We start from the raw sequence: 17,850 nt of genomic DNA on the forward strand, positions 1-17,850 counted from the left end.
CTGGAGGAGTTAGGGATACAGCTGGATAGATCTCAGATTGAACTTTTGAATCTTAGAAGAGATCAAAGTGGCTAATAAACCTAGGCCACATGTCTACTTCACATCTTTGGGAATTACCAAAAACAAATCCCTTATTATTTTTGAACATGACTAGTAGAACTACAAGTTTTATAACATTCAATTCCTTAATACACTTCTCTAAGAACCTGATGTATCTGATGTAACCTGGCAGTCTCTTTCATGGAGGACACTTTTTTATTCTTTTTTCCTTCTTTCTTTTTTTGTTGGTCATGGGACGTGAACTCTGGGCTTGGGCGGTGTCCCTGAGCTCTTCAGCTCAAGGCTATGGCGCACTTCCAGCTTTCTAGTGGTTAGTTGGAGATAAGAATCTCACAGACTTTTGTGCCAGGGCTGGCTTTGAACCTTGATCGAGTAGCTAGGATTACAGGAGTGAGCCATCAGTGCCTGGTTTGGAGAACCTTTTATCAGTGTATTTATCTGTCCTGTGTATCAAAGTATGCCACTTAAATAGCACTAATTAATATGTTTCAGTGTTTCTTCAGCCTTCAGAGAGATCAGTCATCACAAATGTCTACGTGTATAATGGAACTACATGCAAACAGCTACTATATCCAGAATCAGTTCCTGGAGACACTACCTCACTACTCGCATCGAGTCCTCCCCATGCCATCTTGTGTTCTTGATCATTACAGGAGCAAGCATGGGTGATGGTTGACACTTTCTCCTGCTAAATTCTATTTTTTTTGAACACAAAAAAACTCCTATTTTTTATTTTAAAAAATCATATCCTTAATGTTTTTCAGTGTTTCCAAATATTTTTCAATGTTTCCAACTGTGGCAATATAATTCCATGGAATTTTCCTTCGAGTCCTAATTTCTTTTTTTTTTTATTTTTTTATTGTAATTAGTAAAAGGGTTACATGATATTTGCCAGATAGAAGGTGCATTAATTCACATACATTGATGCCCTTTCACATGTCTTGGTACCCGTATCCCTCCCCGCCCACATCCCCCACCCGTCTTGGTTTTCCCCCCTTCCCTATCAAATTTCAAATATCCAAATACAAATAACATCAATAAATCAGATAACAAGGTGAGATACTATACCAATATGAGATAACCAAGGGACAGCAAAGGAGATGACAGACAACATAGTACATTAAGGACAACAATCATTCATTATATGGCTTTTGTTTCACTATCCTGGAAGTCCTTTCAATTAGCTTCACATTATATGTCCTTATGTATCAAGATTTTGCTCTATTGCAAATCTCTGCTAATAGAGCCCAAGGTTTCTACAGATTATGACGAATGAGGGAAACCATTGAGCCTAAGTTCCTTTGAGTCTGGCTTACTTCACTTAATATGATTTTTTCTAAGTCTTTCCATTTCCTAAAAATGGGGCAATGTCATTCTTTCTGACAGCAGCATAGAATTCCATTGTGTAAAAATACCACAACTTGTTGATCCACTCATCAACTGAGGGACATCTAGGTTGGTTCCATATCTTTGCTATGGTGAATAGTGCTGCAATGAACACGGTTGTGTTAGTGGGTTTAGTATGTCCTTGTTTCTGGGTGGTTGGGTAAATGCCAAGTAGTGCAATTGCTGGGTCATAGGGGAGTTCTATGTTTAGCCTTTTGAGGCACTGCCACACTGCTTTCCATAGTGGTTGAATTAGTTTGCATTCCCACCAACAGTGTAGTAGTGATCCCTCCTGGCCACATCCCCTCCAGCATCTGTTGTTATTCGTTTTCCTGATCCTGGCCATTCTAGCTGGAGTGAGGTGGAATCTTAGAGTTGTTTTGATTTGCATTTCTTTTATGACCAGAGATGTTGAGCATTTCTTCATGTGTCTATAGGCCATTTTTGTTTCTTCTTTGGAGAAGACTCTCTTTAAGTCTTTGGCCCATTTTTTAATGGGATGGTTGTTACTTTGGAGGTTAGTTTTGGAGTGATTCAATTTTTTGAGTTGTTGATATATTTTAGATATGAGGCCTTTGTCCGTTGTTTGGTTGGTGAAGATCTTCTCCCACTCTGTAGGCTTCCTGATTAGTTTACTAGGTATCTCCTTTGCCATACAAAAGCTCTGCAGTTTAATGCAGTCCCACTTATCCAGCCTTTCTCTGATTTGTTGTGATTCTTGGTCCTTATTAAGAAAGTTTCGACCTGTGCCAAGGAGGCCTAGTGTATCTCCTATTCCTTCCTGTAAACTTTTCAGTGTGTCGGCTTTTACCTCCAGGTCTTTGATCCATTTGGAGTTAATTCTAGTGCAAGGTGACAAAGAAGGATCCAGCTTTAGTTTTCTGCAGGTGCTTAACCAGTTCTGCCAACACTACTTGTTGAAGAGGCTGACTTTCTTCCATTCTATTTTTTTGGCTCCCTTGTCAAAGATTAGGTGGCCATAGGTCTGTGGTTTAATATCCGGGTCCTCAGTTCTATTCCATTGGTCTTCAGGCCTGTTCCTGTGCCAGTACCAAGCTGTTTTGAGAATTATAGCTCTGTAATAGAGTCTAAAGTTTGGTATTGAAATTCCTCCAGCGCTGTTCTTTCTGCTAAGAAGTGTTTTTGCTATACGGGGTCTTTTATTATTCCATATGAAATTTTGGATTGCCTCTTCTATTTCTTTAAAGAATGACATTGGGATGTTGATGGGTATTGCAATGAATTTGTAGATAGCTCTTGGCAAGATTGTCATTTTTACAATGTTGATTCTTCCAATCCAGGAGCATGGGAGGTTTTTCCATTTCCTTAGTTCTGCTTTAATTTCCTTTTTTAGGGTTTTAAAGTTTTCGTCAAAAAGGTCCTTTACATTCTTAGTTAAGCTAATTGCTAGGTACTTTATTTACTTTGAGGCTATTGTGAAAGGAGTTTCTTTCCTGATTATTGCCTCGTTCCTCTCACTGTTGGCTTAAAGGAAGGCAGTTGATTTTTGAGGGTTGATTTTATAGCCTACTACTCTTCCAAAGCATTGAATCAGCTCAAGGAGCTTGGGAGTAGAGTCTATAGGATTCTTTAAATACAGAATCATGTCATATGCAAAGAGGGATAGTTTTATTTCCTCTTTCCCTCCTTTGATCCCCTTTATGCTTGCTTCTTGCCTTATTGCACTGGCTAGGAATTCTAGTACTATGTTAAAGAGGAGTGGAGAGAGTGGGCATCCTTGTCTCGTTCCTGATTTTAGAGGGAATGCCTTTAGATTTTCACCATTAAGTGTAATACGAGCAGTAGGTTTCTCATACACAGCCTTTATTACATTGAGGAATGTTCCATGGATTCCTAGTTTCTCCAGAGCTTTTAACATAAAGGGGTGTTGGATCTTGTCAAATGCTTTTTCCGCGTCTATTGAGACAATCATGTGATTTTTGTCCTTGCTCCTGTTGATGTGTTGAATTATATTAATTGATTTGTGTATGTTGAACCAGCTTTGCCTCCCTGTGATGAATCCAGTTTGATCATAGTGTATAATTTTTTTGATGAGTTGTTGTAGACGGTTGGCCAGTATTTTGTTGAGAAGTTTTGCATCGATGTTCATCAAAGATATAGGTCTACAGTTCTCTTTCTTTGATGAATCTCTGTCTGGTTTGGGGATGAAGGTTATACTGGCTTCATAGAGTGAGTTTGGCAAGGAACCTTCATTTTAAATTTCGTTGAAGAGCTTGAGGAGTATTGCTGTGAGCTCTGCTTTGAAGACCTTATAGAATTCAGCTGTGAATCCATCTGGCCCTGGGCTTTCCTTAGGTGGAAGTTCTCTAATTGCCATTTCTATTTCAGAGCTTGAAATAGGCCTGTTGAGTTGGGTTAGTTCTTCTTGGTTCAGTGTGGGTATGTTAATATTGGCTAGGAATTCATCCATTTCATCTAGATTCTCAAATTTGTTGGCATAAAGGTTTGAGAAGTATTCCCTCATGATATTCTGGATCTTGGTAATTTCTGTCGTGATATTACCATTTTCATCTGCGATTTTGTTTATTTCGATATGCTCTCTTCCTTTTTTGGTAAGATTTGCTAAGGGCTTGTCAATTTTGTTAATTCTTTCAAAGAACCAAGTCCTTGTTTTGTTGATTCTTTCTATAGTTTTTTTGGATTCCAAATCATTTAATTCTGCTTTGATTTTAATTATTTGCTTTCTTCTACTGGGATTAGGGTTGGTTGTTGCTGTTTTTCCAGGAGCTTAAGGTGAGACATTAACTTGTTGGTTTGCAATATTTCCAACTTGCTGTTGTAGGCACTCAGCGCTATCAATTTTCCTCTGAGTACTGCCTTTGCTGTGTCCCAAAGGAGTTTGTATTTTGTGTGCTCCTTACTGTTAAATTTCATAAACTGTTGGATTTCTGTTCTGATCTCTTCCATGACCCATTGGTGATTCAACAATGTGTTGTACAGTCTCCATAAGTTACAGGGTTTTCGTTGGTGGAGATGTGTGTTCAGTTCCAATTTGATGCCTTTGTGGTCTGAGAGTGTGCATGGAATAATTTCATTGTTTCTGAATCTGTCCAGGTTTGTTTTATGGCCTAAGATGTGATCTATTTTGGAAAATGTTCCATGTGCTGCTGAGAAAAACGTATATTGTGTTGTTGCTGGGTGGAATATTCTGCAGATGTCTGTTAGATCTACTTGGTCTATATAGTTGTTCAGTTCTAAGGTTTCTCTGTTGAGTTTTTGCCTTGTTGATCTGTCCATAGGTGAAAGTGGTGTGTTAAAGTCACCGACAATCACTGTATTTCGATCTATGTATGGTTTCAGTGTAAGTAAAGTTTGCTTGATGAAGTTTGGAGCTCCGGGATTGGGTGTGTAAATATTTAGGATCGTTATGTCTTCCTGGAGGAAAGATCCCTTTAGTAGTATGTAGTAACCTTCTTTGTCTTTTTTTTTTTACTAATTTTAGTTTGAAGTCTATTTTATCTGATATGAGGATGGCAACTCCAGCCTGTTTATGGGGGCCGTTAGCTTGATAGAGTTTATTCCAACCTCTCACTTTCAAAAGATGCTTGTTTTTTTGGGTAAGATGTGTCTCTTGAAGACAGCAGAACGATGGCTCTTGCTTTTTGATCCAACTAGACAGCCTATGCTGTTTAATTGGAGAGTTGAGTCCATTGATATTGAGAGTTAGGATTGAGAGATATTTATTAGGTCCTACCATTTTTAAAAGATTTTATTTGGGCTTGTGTCTTGACAGTTCTTGTGGTCCTTAGGTGGTATGCTGTTTAGGTGCCATTTCTTTCCCTATATTGCCTTTATTTTGGTTTTCTATGTATAGAACATCTTTCAGAATTCTCTGTAGTGTTGGTTTTGTTGCGACATATTGTTGCAGCTTTTCCCTGGAATGGAATGTTTTTATTGTTCCCTCACTTATGAATGAGAGCTTAGCTGGGTACAGTACTCTTGGTTGGTAGTTATTTGACTTCAGGGCATGACATATATGCTACCAGTCACTTCTTGCTTGCATGGTCTCTGCTGAGTAATCTGGGGTTATTCTGATTGGTTTTCCTTTATAGGTTACTGAACCCTTTTCCTGGCTGCCTTTAGGATCCTTTGTTTGGTTTCTACTGATCCAGTTCGGATTACGATGTGGCGGTGAGATGTTCTTTTCTGGTCAGGTCTGTTTGGGGTTCTAATAGCTTCTTGTATCTGGATGGGTCTGCCCTTCTGGATATTTGGGAAATTCTCTGAGATGATTCCCTGAAGTATATTTCCAATACCATTGACCTCTTTCTCCAGACCCTCCTCAATACCAATTAGCCTTAAATTAGGCTTCCTAATTGTATCTTGGACCTCCTGAAGCGCTCTCTCATTTTTCTTAGATTTTGATTGACTCATTTTCTGTTCTTTCTCTATAATAACTAAATTATCTTCAGCCCCGGAAATTCTCTCCTCTGCATTGTCTAACCTGCTATCAAAGCTATCTACTTTATTTTTCATCTCCCTTGCTACTAATTGCTAATTTTTGATGCCTTGCATCTCTTCTTTTAGATCATGTATGGATTTCATTAGCTCCTTGATTTCCATTTGAGTGGTTAGCTCAGTAGCTTTATTTTCTTTGAACATTTGCTGGAGTTTGGTCACGTTTTTATTTGTGGATTCTATGAATTCATCCATCTTTCTTTGAACAGCCTTTATTATGGCTTCCTTTATGGCTCCTTCTTTTTCACTTATCACCTTGTTTATGGTTTCCTCTTGTTCAGATATGGCTTCCTCCCTTATCTCTTTCTTTATATTTTCACATTTTTCATTAATGATGTTTATCAATTGCATTTGTACAGCACTTGGAAGACTCTCCTCTAGGCTTGCCAATGACTGTTCCATTGGCTGTTTACATTGGGTGGGGGAGGTGGGAGTTGTTGTTTCTTGATTTGACATTTTTCTTGAGTTTCTTGTTCTGCCCATTTGAAAATGGGAGCAAGATTAATACTAAACACGATTATAGTTTTTCAGATATTACCAACCTAGACCTCTGTAGCTGGCAGACTCTAGATGTTCACAAGTTTTGGTTGGTGTTATCACTCTTTCTTTTCATGCAGTTACCGACTAGTCTAATTATTTACTGATAAGCGATTTATATCCAAAACAATAAGCCTCTCAATCCAATCTCTATTGTCTTTAAGTCCCTCTGAGCCTAGAGAATGATTAAACACCTAGATATACAATGTTGCTCAACAGCCATCAAGTGTAGATCCATGCAGTATAAGGGTTGAAAGAGGAGCAGACGTCCAGAGATAGAAAAATAGAATGAGAGAGGTCAGGGGGGTAAGTAGGTAGAGTATTTGAGTACAACGTTTGGAAAGTGTTAGAAGAAAACTTATGTGTTGCTGCGCGACTAGCTCTTAGCCCAGCCAGTGGCCTCACAGTGGACCATGGGATGGATCTGCGAGCTTCCCTCTGAGCGCAGTTGGCGGACGTTTTCCTGTGCTGCTTCCAGGGGCCGCCCCAAGGCAAGGGACTGGGGATTGAGAGTTTCAGGAGCTCTGGTTCTGCTAAATTCTTATGTAGCTTTCAGTTCTCTCCACACATCGGCATCTTGAATGATTCAAAAATTTCTACTGAGATGAGCTGTTTAAGGAAGACCTGGAAAGTCTGATGAACCAAGTGAAATAGTTTCTTCATGTTTTAGTTTTTAATATTCAGTTTTAATTGTTATTAGAAAGGGGAAGTACAGAATGCTTGGGATTACATAAGTCAGGTAATGAGTACATTTCTTCTTGGACAATGTCACTCCTTCCCGTTCCCACCCACAAGTTGTACAACTCATTTTCAACATACAATCTACTGTGTACCACTGCTACATTTGTTTACTCTTTGTTCCCTATCTTTATGTTCTCCTTTATCCACACAAAGACAGATAAATCAACAGACAAAAAAAAGGAAACAAAAACAACAACAAAGAATAAAACCTGGGAATACTTTTTAAGCAACAATGCTTAAACAATGCTAAGTAGCTGAGATTTTAGACATGAGATTATGAACATGATTATGAGCATGCCCAGTTTGTTTTGAGATAGGGAAATGTTAATTCCCTATGCACCCACAGCCACCTACAGAAGCTGCCCTCACTTTGGCTCCCATGGGCTGAGTTCATGTAGGTATGTAGCATCATGCTCAGCTAGGTTTTCTTTTCAGATGCCAGAGAGAAAAACATTCTAGAGGGAAAAGTGTTCCCTAGGGACATACCATGCATTCTTCATGAGGAATTCAGATTACAAATGATTCCTCTGCAAAACATCACTGAAATATTAGATTATAAAGACAAACTCAGGACTCTAGTACAAGTTTGTTTTTTACTTAAATTTCTTGTAATATCAAAAACTGTATGTTGTAAATGTACTAAACTACGGGGAGGGTCAGGAGATCTGGAGGGAACAACTTGTGAGAAAATGAAGGAGAGAGTAACACTGTTCAAAAACAAATGTATTCATCACCTGATTTATGTAACTGTAACTCATCTGTACATCATCTTTACAATAAATTTATTTTTTTTAATTTAAAAATACTCTCTGATACCGATATTACACCAATTTCTAGATGGCAAAATTTAACCATTGATAAAATTAAGTGAGCATAAAAGTTTCATTTACAATGATATAGTTTCCTTGGCATCTTATTACAAACTTCATCAACTTTTTTGAATTCAAGTGCCATCAAGTCAACACAACAGCTGTAAAGAGGATGACGCACCAATGTGAATACAAGAAATACTACACCAGTGGCTCATGCCTGTAATCCTAGCTACTAAGGAGGCTGAGATCTTAGGAACAAGGTTCAGAGCCAGCCCTGGCAAAAAGTCCTGTGAGACTCTTATCTTCAATTAACCAGTAAAAAAACGGAATTGGCACTATGGCTGAAAGGGTAGAGCTGTAGCTTTGAGCTGGATATGGACGGTGGCCAGGCCCAGAGTTCAAGCCCCACAACCGATGAGAAAAGAAATACGGCCATCAATAACCTTTGTCAAATTGACTTAAACATTCCTTACTCTAACAATGGAAAAAGAAGTCTTCCTCTTTAGTTTGGTAGACTTTGGGAAGAGATTCACCAAAGGAGAGCTTGCCAGTTTTGCCCCTTGTCTTTTCAGCTTTTGTTGAAGTCATTCAATTTTCTTTGTTTTCTTTTCTATGGTAGCTTTCAATAGGAAATTTTGAAGTACAAGCCTACAAAGCAGGTTTTAAAATAATTATTTCCACGTATCCAGTTTTAAATGTTTCATATAATTTTAAACAAGGTTCTAAATAAATGATTATAGATATTCTGAAATGCCTCAAAAGATTTTAGTAATTATACTTTTGTTTCATATAAAAATGTGCAAAATTAGGATTAACTTGAGATGTTATACACATATCATGTTTCTCTTCTTGTTCTGTTGTGGATCCTATAAAAGCCCCCATTCAGCCAACCATCTTCCCAACCACTGAACTACTTCCCAAACCCCTGGATATGCATTTTAGGAACTCAGAATGCAGGTTCCTTAGCTTCACACAGATGTATGTAATTTATGCTGCTTCAATTTATACTTTTGCATTTCATCTTCCATTTCCTTTGCCTTTGGTACAGCTTCTGTGCATCCTTCCTCCTTTCCTTCTTGCAACTAAAAGAGATGAGAAACATTTTAGCAACATTCTGGTACACTTTTGTACACCAACTGTTTTTGTGCTGGCATGTTTCAAGCATTGTGAGACCCCTTCATCCCCATGCTGTTCTGGTCCACTTTAGGGCTCATACTGTGTACTTCGCTAAGGCAGTTTCAAGGAATTCACATGGTCCACAGAGCCTACAATTATACTGGCTAGCCTTGTACAGACATAATTATGACCCTGTTCTAGAACTTTTGCAGTTTAAAAATGTTTTGAGTGTGCATTAGAACAATGGGTTTCTTTGCACATATTTTATGTTAGTCATATCTTCTATTAGCTTCTCCTATTACTCTCTACATGATCCCAGTCCTCCTCCTTTAAGAGATTCTCCTTTTACTTCTTGCTCAAACATTATTTTTAAGGTTTGTTTTTTTATCAGACATTCTAATTGGCAAAATGGGGAAGTGTTTGTGGAAAACATTTATATTTGGAATTTAAAGCACTAACACATTGTATAGAATATGAAACTTTCACATATACAAATATGCAGAACTAGGCTACGCTTGGGATGGAATAGCATGTTATTCTGTAATAAATGGGCTCTGCATCTCAGAGTGTGAGTGGTAGCATGTTCATAGTATGCACAGTGCCTGCCTCTGAACCACACTCCTCAGCTAATTAGTATGTGTTATCATGCAAGGTAATGCCTGTGTCTTCAATTCTCCATTGGTGCCATGAAAATCAGAACAGTATAGAATTCACTGGCTTTGGAAATGTTAAGCTAGGAAACATCCAGAAAGGGCCAGTAGCACAGAGAACTGTCTGCATTTGCATATGATCACATTTTATATTCTGATAACATGCCATCCTTTAGGAAGTGGCATGTGGGTGGGAGAAGTCTTCAGGAGACTAATCCTTCTTCACAGCAGTAACAGTGACAGAAAGTGGAGAGCACAAGGTTTCAGAATCAATCCCCATGGCTAAAGCAAGTATCTACAGGTGCCATAGGCAGCAGTGGTTTTAGGCACAGGAAGCAAGAGATAGATGTCTTGTTCTCAGTGCTATTCAGGGGGTCATGATCATGCAGCAGAAAGCACAATGGCACTTCTCCATTGGACGGCAAGTAATGGAGCTGACAATCAGAGGCAGGGGAAAGCCATGCACCTGAAATGCTGAACTCTACTCTAAAGTCAAGATTCCCCTCAAAGCAATTCATTCTAAGACAGGGCTCATGACGGGCAACTTTAGCAAGCACTCAGATGCAAAGGTGCAAAGTAAAATGGGACCTAGCAGAAAATGGAGAGGCAGTCCTTTTTTTGGCAGTTCTTTCTGTAGGTGAGATGATATGGTAATATCTAGTAAAGGAAACAAGCTCTCTATTTACCACTGTGAGAAAACCATGCGCATTTATTTAAAAAGCTATCTTAGTACAGTTACAGTATAGGTACCCTATACTACCTTATGTGGTTTTGATATATAATTGCTTAAGAGTTATTGCTTAAAAACCTTGGTCTGTCAATTTTTTGAGAATAAATAATTCCATTAGTAACAATTCCTTAATAATGACAACTGTTCAGTAAAAGTATGTTTTTTTGTCAGTTGTGGGACTTGAACTCTAGGCCTGGGTGTTGTCCCTGAGCTCTTTGGCTCAAGGCTACTCTCCTACCTCTGGACCTGGGCTCTGTCCCTGAGCTCTTCAGCTCAAGACTACTGCCATACCCCTTGAACCACAGTGCTATATCCGGTTTTCTGGTGGTTAATTGGAGATAATAGTCTCATGGTCTTTAGTTCCCAGGCTGTTTAAACTGCGATCCTCAGATCTCAGCCTCCTGAGTAGGATTACAGGTGTGAGCCACTGAGCCCAGCTAACATAAATATTCTTTTAAAAAGAAATCTAATAGCATAATGTAGATATTTTATCAACTACTTATAGATTTTACATATGCTTAACATTTCAGGCCTTTTATTCTAGGTGTAAAATGAGAGAAAAATTAATGTGATATATTTGCAATTCAGGGGAAATTCATACATCATTTCTTTACAAGTTATCTTGAAATACTGAAACAAATGAATATGGAGTCGGGGATGAGAATGAGGTTTTGTGGAAGGGACTCAGCTTGAGGGTTTGTTGTGACACATCACTTCCCAAAAGCTCTCTGACTGAAATAGGAGGTTATGTGAGGTAGAGGCTGGCTCTTCTCAAAGGAAGGAAATGACTTTTACAGTAGGGTTTCATCCCAGCTCCCTGTTCTCTTATCTACAAGTGAAGGAAGAAATTAACGTCCACATCCACACATCAAAACTTAGAATACAAGTGGTTGATTTCAAGAGTTTTGATACAAAAGATAAAATACCCATTTTCTTCTTGGAAAATATTTACAAATTTCTCTTTTCTCTTTGGATTTTTTTTGAGCTTTGAACTTGGGGCCTGAGCACTGTCTCTGAGCTCTTTTGCTCTCTACACTTTGAGCCACAACTCCATTTCTAGTTTTGAGTCATTAATTAGAGATGAGTCTAATGGGGACTTTTCTGACAGGCTGACGTTAAACTACGATCCTCAACGATCCTCAAATCTCAGTCTTCTGAGTAGCTAAGATTTCAGCCATGAGCCACTTGTGCCTGGCTGTCTTTGGATTTTGGCAATAGCGGTATTTGGAACATAGCCTGTGACTTGCTGGGCAAGGGAACCCTGGATGGCTCTCCCCCTCCCCCTTCCCCCCAAAAAACCTCTTGTTTGGCTGAGGCCACTGGGAATGTCATCCTGTCATTGTTGCACTATACCTCATGTGATGAGACCAACAATTGCATACACACATGCAATTCCATAACACACCAAGCTGGTTCTTAAAATGTGTCCATCTGCACAATCATACAATATTTGGAAATGACTAAAGGGAATACCTCAGAATTCAGTTTTTGTTGCTCCATTTGTATCTCCTTGGGCAGGCAAAGACAATTTGATGAGATTTCAGTTTCTAGTCTTCTCTCTTTTGCTAGTTTGGAAAGTTCCCTCTTGATTTCTTTTTGTTCTTCTGAAAGCTAGAAATACATTTTCTTAATTTTTTGGTGTCATACTATAACTTGGAGGAGCAGATCTTAAATTTGAAACAGTGCTTATTTTAATTCACCATTTTGTTGCTTGTAATGTGGCTCAAATTCAAAGCCTCTTGATTGCTAGGTAATTGCTCAACCATTTGAGCCACATCTCTACTTTTAAGCTATTTTGTTTTTTTTGGGGGGAGCACGGCTCGGGCCATGATATTCCTACTGATATTTCCTGTGTTGCTTACATTAAAGGAAAGCTTCACCAGGCCCCAGTTATTTCCTGGGATTGGGGCTTCCTGATTTTTACCAGGCTGTGATTTATTCATCTCTGCTTTCTGACTAACAGAAATTACAAGTATTAACCTGCGCATCTGACAATTTAAGGTCCTTTGTCCAATATACTTTACATAGACTTTAATTTCTCCTATGACAAAATGTTGACAACAATCAAAAATAATTCTTTAATACGGTCAGAGATGAGATTCTACTGTGAAACATAATCACCTCACAAAATATTTGACTAGTGTAATTATACTTTCAAAGCTTTAACATTAAAATACCTATATTAATATTTATTCCAGTGATTAAAATCAATATGCCTTCTACTCCTTCCTTTAGAACATATACACTGAAGGAGGGAAATATAAGTCTAAGCGAAATGAACTCCAGGATATGGAAAAAAGAGATATGTCCTTGTGGTTGATACCTTTAATGTATTATGTGAAGCTGTTTCTTTACTCTGCTTTTTTATTTTTATTGTTCTATTTTTTCTTTTTTCCCTTATTGTTTATCACCTGTTGTTGCTGTATCTGACTTTGGTACCTGATGTATTATACATATATTTATTTATTTATTTGAATCAGGGAAGGAAAGGGGAAAAGCAAGATGCTGAGACAAAGGCCAAAGGATGAAGCAGTGTAAAAGGAATATTCACAAGAAAATACGTTGCAAATGAACTTTACAACTTGGGATGTGGTGGAGGTATGGGAAATGGGAGAAAAACATGGGAAGAGGGAAAATGTTCAAGAGGTAATGTACTCACTACCTTACAAATCTAAACACAACCTCTCTATACGTCACCCTGATAATAAAATGAAAAAGAAAGAAAGAACATAGAACACGAGGGTCTGCCACAGGAGGTCACACTAGGTATGTAAGAGGTAGACTTTGGAAGGAGGTGTAGGAGGGAATGTGATGAGTCTCCCTTATCACCCAGCAAGCCAGGCATGTTGGAATGTACTCGAGATCCCAGAACATGATAGGCAAGGATAAGAAGGACCATAGTCTGTGGCCATCTCTGTGCAAGATGGATGCCAAGAGAAAAGCAACTAAATCACATAAAGGACTGGCAGCTAGGCACTGGTGGATCGTCCTGCAATCTTAGCAATTCATGTAGATGAAACCTGAAGATTATAGTTCAAAGCCAGCCATAGCATAGAAGTCTGTGAGATATTTCTCTCCAATTACACACACACACACACACACACACACACACACACACACACACACACACACACACACACCTCACCAGAGATGGAGCTGTGGCTCAGTGATAAAGTGCTAGATTTGAGCAAAAAGATCAGGGACAGTGAATAGGCTTTGAGTTCAAGCCTCAGGACAATCACGCAAAAAACAAAAGAAAGGATTGGTAATGTGAGTGAAGCAGTGGAGTACTTGTCCAACAAATTCGAACTCTAAATTCAATTTCAGTTGCTCAAAAAAAGAGGGGAGGGGCCAGGAGTTTGGCCTAGTGGTAGAGTGGTTGCCTAGCATCCACAAAGACCTAGGTTCGATTCCTCGGTACCACATACATAGAAGAAAGCCAGAAGTAGTGCAAAAAAAAGAAGGGAAAAGGAAGGGAAGAAGAAGAAAAAAGAAAGGAGGGAAAGTAAGGAGAGGGGAGCAGAGGATGAAAAAGGAAAGAAAGAATAAAAGAAAGAAGGAAAGAAGGAAGGAAAGAAGGAAGGGACAATATATACTAAACATATGTTAGATGTTAAGAATTAGTCCCAATTATTTGTTTTAAATATCATTATTTCTAGAAGGAGACACACTGTGTCCTGCCTAAGTGAAACAATAACAAATCACATAAACAGAGCTTTGGTCAAACACAGGCCAGGCATACAAAGGTGGACCCACAGGATAGCAAGTCTACTGATGAAGCAGGTGTGTTAAGTGTGTGGAAGTGCATCCTTCTGATGGTTTTGCAGTGATGAAATTGCCTAATCATGCAGTTCCTTGTGCAGGTGCCTGCTGAATATACTAAATCAAAGGGATACAAAAAATAATATTGGCAATGAAATAAATGAAATAAACATAGCAATTGGATGTCTGTAGCAGATTTATTTACCTGAATCAAGGCATTTCGTAAAGTTTCTAATTCCATAACACATGAACAAGGTTGCTGATTGCCTTCTTTATTATCTTGTCTTTCCTTGTTTTGTTCAGATGAGCAATGTGCATTTGTCTTCTTGTCATCTAGTCTTAAGACATGAATACAGTTGTAAAATTTCTTTTGTTAGAAAATGTAAAGCTCATTGGCCGATATCTCTTCACATGTTACCACAATAAAACTTTTATGATCCCTTCCTTTCTAGCCTTATGTAGTATGTCACTTAAATCTCTTCCAAAAGCTACCACAGTAGAAAAGGAACAATTAAAGATAATTCTGTTACTTAGGAAGCTACTTTTACTAGCATAAAATATGAAAATGAAACTCTAATATTTTTCATAAGAGATGAAAGTCATTTTTATATAATCCTACTGTTCTCTCAACTAAACTAGGTAACACAATGTAGCTCATAAGTTTGAAGGTTAATGTGCACAAATGTGCATACATTTTCTACAAAAAAGTTTTATCTTTATACAATCTTTCCAATGATTCAAAGAATGACTTGCAGTGTAAGGTAGCCCCTTAAGATATTTTCACACAACATGTATCTACCCAGTACCAGAACCCCAAGCCAAGCTAAGTTTTCTAATATCTGCAACCACACTTCCATGTTTCCTTTATGTAACAGTGTCACTGATTAATATCAGTATGAATACTAGGAAGAACTTAAATGATAAACTTAAATAATACAATAGTTACTAAAATAAAACAGTAACTTTTCTAGCATAGATTAATTTTAGATATGCATATATAATAGGGATAGTAGATAAAATAATTAAAGAATTCTTTTTTGGCCAGTCCTGGGGCTTGAACTCAGGGCCTGGGCACTGTCCTTGGGCTTTTTCCTCAAGGCTAGCCCTCTACCTCTCAAGCGACAGCACCACTTCTGGTTTTTCTATATATATGGCACCGAGGAATCAAACCTAGGGCTTCCTGCATGCTAGACAAGTACTCTACCACTAAGTCACACTCCCGCCCACCCCAAAGAACTACTTTCTAATCAACTTTTTCTTTCATTGTTGTTGAGTGAGAATAAGTGACTGCTCCTGTCAGCCTCAGAGAAACAGAAGAATCTAACACAGTTGAAGCACTGGATTTAATCCCCAGAACCAGCTGTAGAAAAATAAATATATAATTTTTAAAAACATTTTACTGAGTAGAAATGACAATTTCATACTCATAGAAACATTCTATGAGCATTTTTGAAATATTGATCAAAGTCTTTATCTACTCATATTTTACACAGGTAGACATATTTGCTACACATAACATTTATTGAAAGTAAATAATTAGAAATATATAAAATTACTTATATGAAGAATATTCTTCATCAGCATCAGTTTTAATTTAAAAAATTAAGGTTCAAAAAGAGTTTGCAGCCTGGGAGTGTGGCCTAGAGGTAGAGTATGGAAGTGGCCTAGCATGGAAGAAATCTTGGGTTTGATTTCACAGTTCCAAATGCACAGAAAAAATGTTGGAAGTGGTGCTGAGTGCTAGCCTTGAGAAAGTTCAGTGACAATGTCCAGGCCGAATTCAAGCTACAGGACTGGAAAAATAGTTTTTGCAATATACTGAGATGTCTGTTCTACTTTGTTTACATCATTAAAATTGAGGTTCAGGAAATATTCCTGGAGCAGGGAGTTTGGCCTAGTGGTAGAGTGCTTGCCTAGCATGCATGAACACCTGGGTTTGATTCCTCAGTGCCATATACATAGAAAAGCCAGAAGTGGTACTGTCGCTTGAGAGGTAGAGGGTAGCCTTGAGGAAAAAGCCCAAGGACAGTGTCCAGGCTCTGAATTCAAGCCCCAGGACTGGCAATAAAAATATTCCTTTAATTACTTCATGTATCAATGGTAAATAACTCATCAAAAAATATCAAGCACCACAAAACAAAACCCTGAAGAAAGTGAGAGGGAAGTCAGTCACAGCAAAAGTTCTTTTCTGTATGTATTTAAATGGAGCTCAAATGTTTCCACACAACTAGATACATACCTCCAATGACAAAATTCTCTTTCCTGTTCTTCTTCACACTGTAACTGTGATAATACTTTGCTTTCTGCTCGCTCCTTTTCCTGGCATTTCAATACATTTTCCAAACATATTCTTATATGTATTTTACGCTGTCTTTTTTTAAGTTGTGAAGATATTTTATATGAGTGAATTGCATCCTGGGTCTGAAATAGCTGACCTGAAAGAAAACAGAAAAAATTCTTTGGGCACATAAAGGACCAGATGTACCCATAATCTCTCATTCTCACTCTGGACACTCTACCCCATATGAAACCACTGTACAAAGCTCTGCAGGTTACATCCCTGTTCTGGGTTAGCTTAGAGCCTAGGGCAGTGGAAAGGCAGAAAAATGACCACTGTCGATTAACTAGATGCATTTTCTCCTTGTTCTAGGAATTTATTAGGCACAGGAGTACTTTCCAGAAGAAAATAGCTACCCTGATAATTAAACACTAAAAAGGAGACAGGAAGAGAGACTATGAGCTGATATTTATCCAATCTACAATAGTTATTGATGCTTCATGGCAGTCTGTTTCTACCTAAGATGGAGTAAACTGTGTTGAGCTATGCTTCTGCCTGAAGCCAATCCAAAAATATTCAAGCAAACCACACTAAAGCACTTTGAAGATAACATATTTGAGAGAATGGAGTCAGTGAATGCACTGCTAAACTATTGCAGAGGGGTGTCCTTGAGAGACAGTGAAGAAAATATTCCCAGTGCCCAGGCCCTTCTGTGAGAGGGGTACAGACCAAGGCACAGAAAGAAGAGAGCTAGGTGGTGCATACTCCAGGTTCCCAAGATCCAACGGTGAGGAAAACAGGCTGATGGAAGCGAGGAGGATGAGTGTCATGTGACAGCGCACTGGAGAGTTCAGAGAGGAACAAGGGGAATTCAGGAGAGCTACACAGGACCCCCTTGCATATGTAGCAGAGCAGTGGATCACGTGTGTTCAGAAAGGGGCCTGGCATTGAGGAATAAAACACATGAAGAGATGACAGAAAATTACCTATTGTTCACACACTGCCAGGAACTGATGTCTTTATAGAACAGAGGACATCAGAAAGGCCTTGCTTCAACAGGTCAGAATTAACCCTCAATAAATCTTGTCCTGAAATATCTTAACAATTTATGAAACCAAGACAGAAAGAACCAACTTTATCTGAAAGTGACTTGCTTCCAAAAATAGGGCTCAAGAAATTAAGTTGTACATTACAGAAATCATACAGAAGGTTGATGAGCATAACTAATCATCTATTAACCACCGTGATTACTCTGTAGTTTTCTCAGTAGTCCCAACTGATACATTTTATTCTGCACTT

General features: G+C 38.4%; 1 protein-coding gene across 1 annotated transcript in view; it reads right to left on the bottom strand.

Moving 5' to 3' along the window:
* The window catches only part of LOC150039190 (uncharacterized), a 33,485-nt gene that overhangs the window by 4,837 nt on the left and 10,798 nt on the right, over positions 1-17,850 (bottom strand). The window contains exons 6-10 of the mRNA XM_090327980.1: positions 16,513-16,708; positions 14,479-14,611; positions 11,985-12,122; positions 9,024-9,097; positions 8,549-8,663 (exon numbers count right to left, since the gene is read on the bottom strand). Coding sequence (XP_090184106.1) covers positions 8,600-8,663; positions 9,024-9,097; positions 11,985-12,122; positions 14,479-14,611; positions 16,513-16,708 — 605 coding nt within the window. The 3' untranslated portion in view covers positions 8,549-8,599. The remainder of the gene's footprint in view (positions 1-8,548; positions 8,664-9,023; positions 9,098-11,984; positions 12,123-14,478; positions 14,612-16,512; positions 16,709-17,850) is intronic.

The sequence above is a fragment of the Megascapheus bottae genome, unplaced genomic scaffold (assembly GCF_031878675.1).
Source record: "Megascapheus bottae isolate mThoBot1 unplaced genomic scaffold, mThoBot2.hap1 HAP1_SCAFFOLD_37, whole genome shotgun sequence".
NCBI lineage: Eukaryota > Metazoa > Chordata > Mammalia > Rodentia > Geomyidae > Megascapheus > Megascapheus bottae.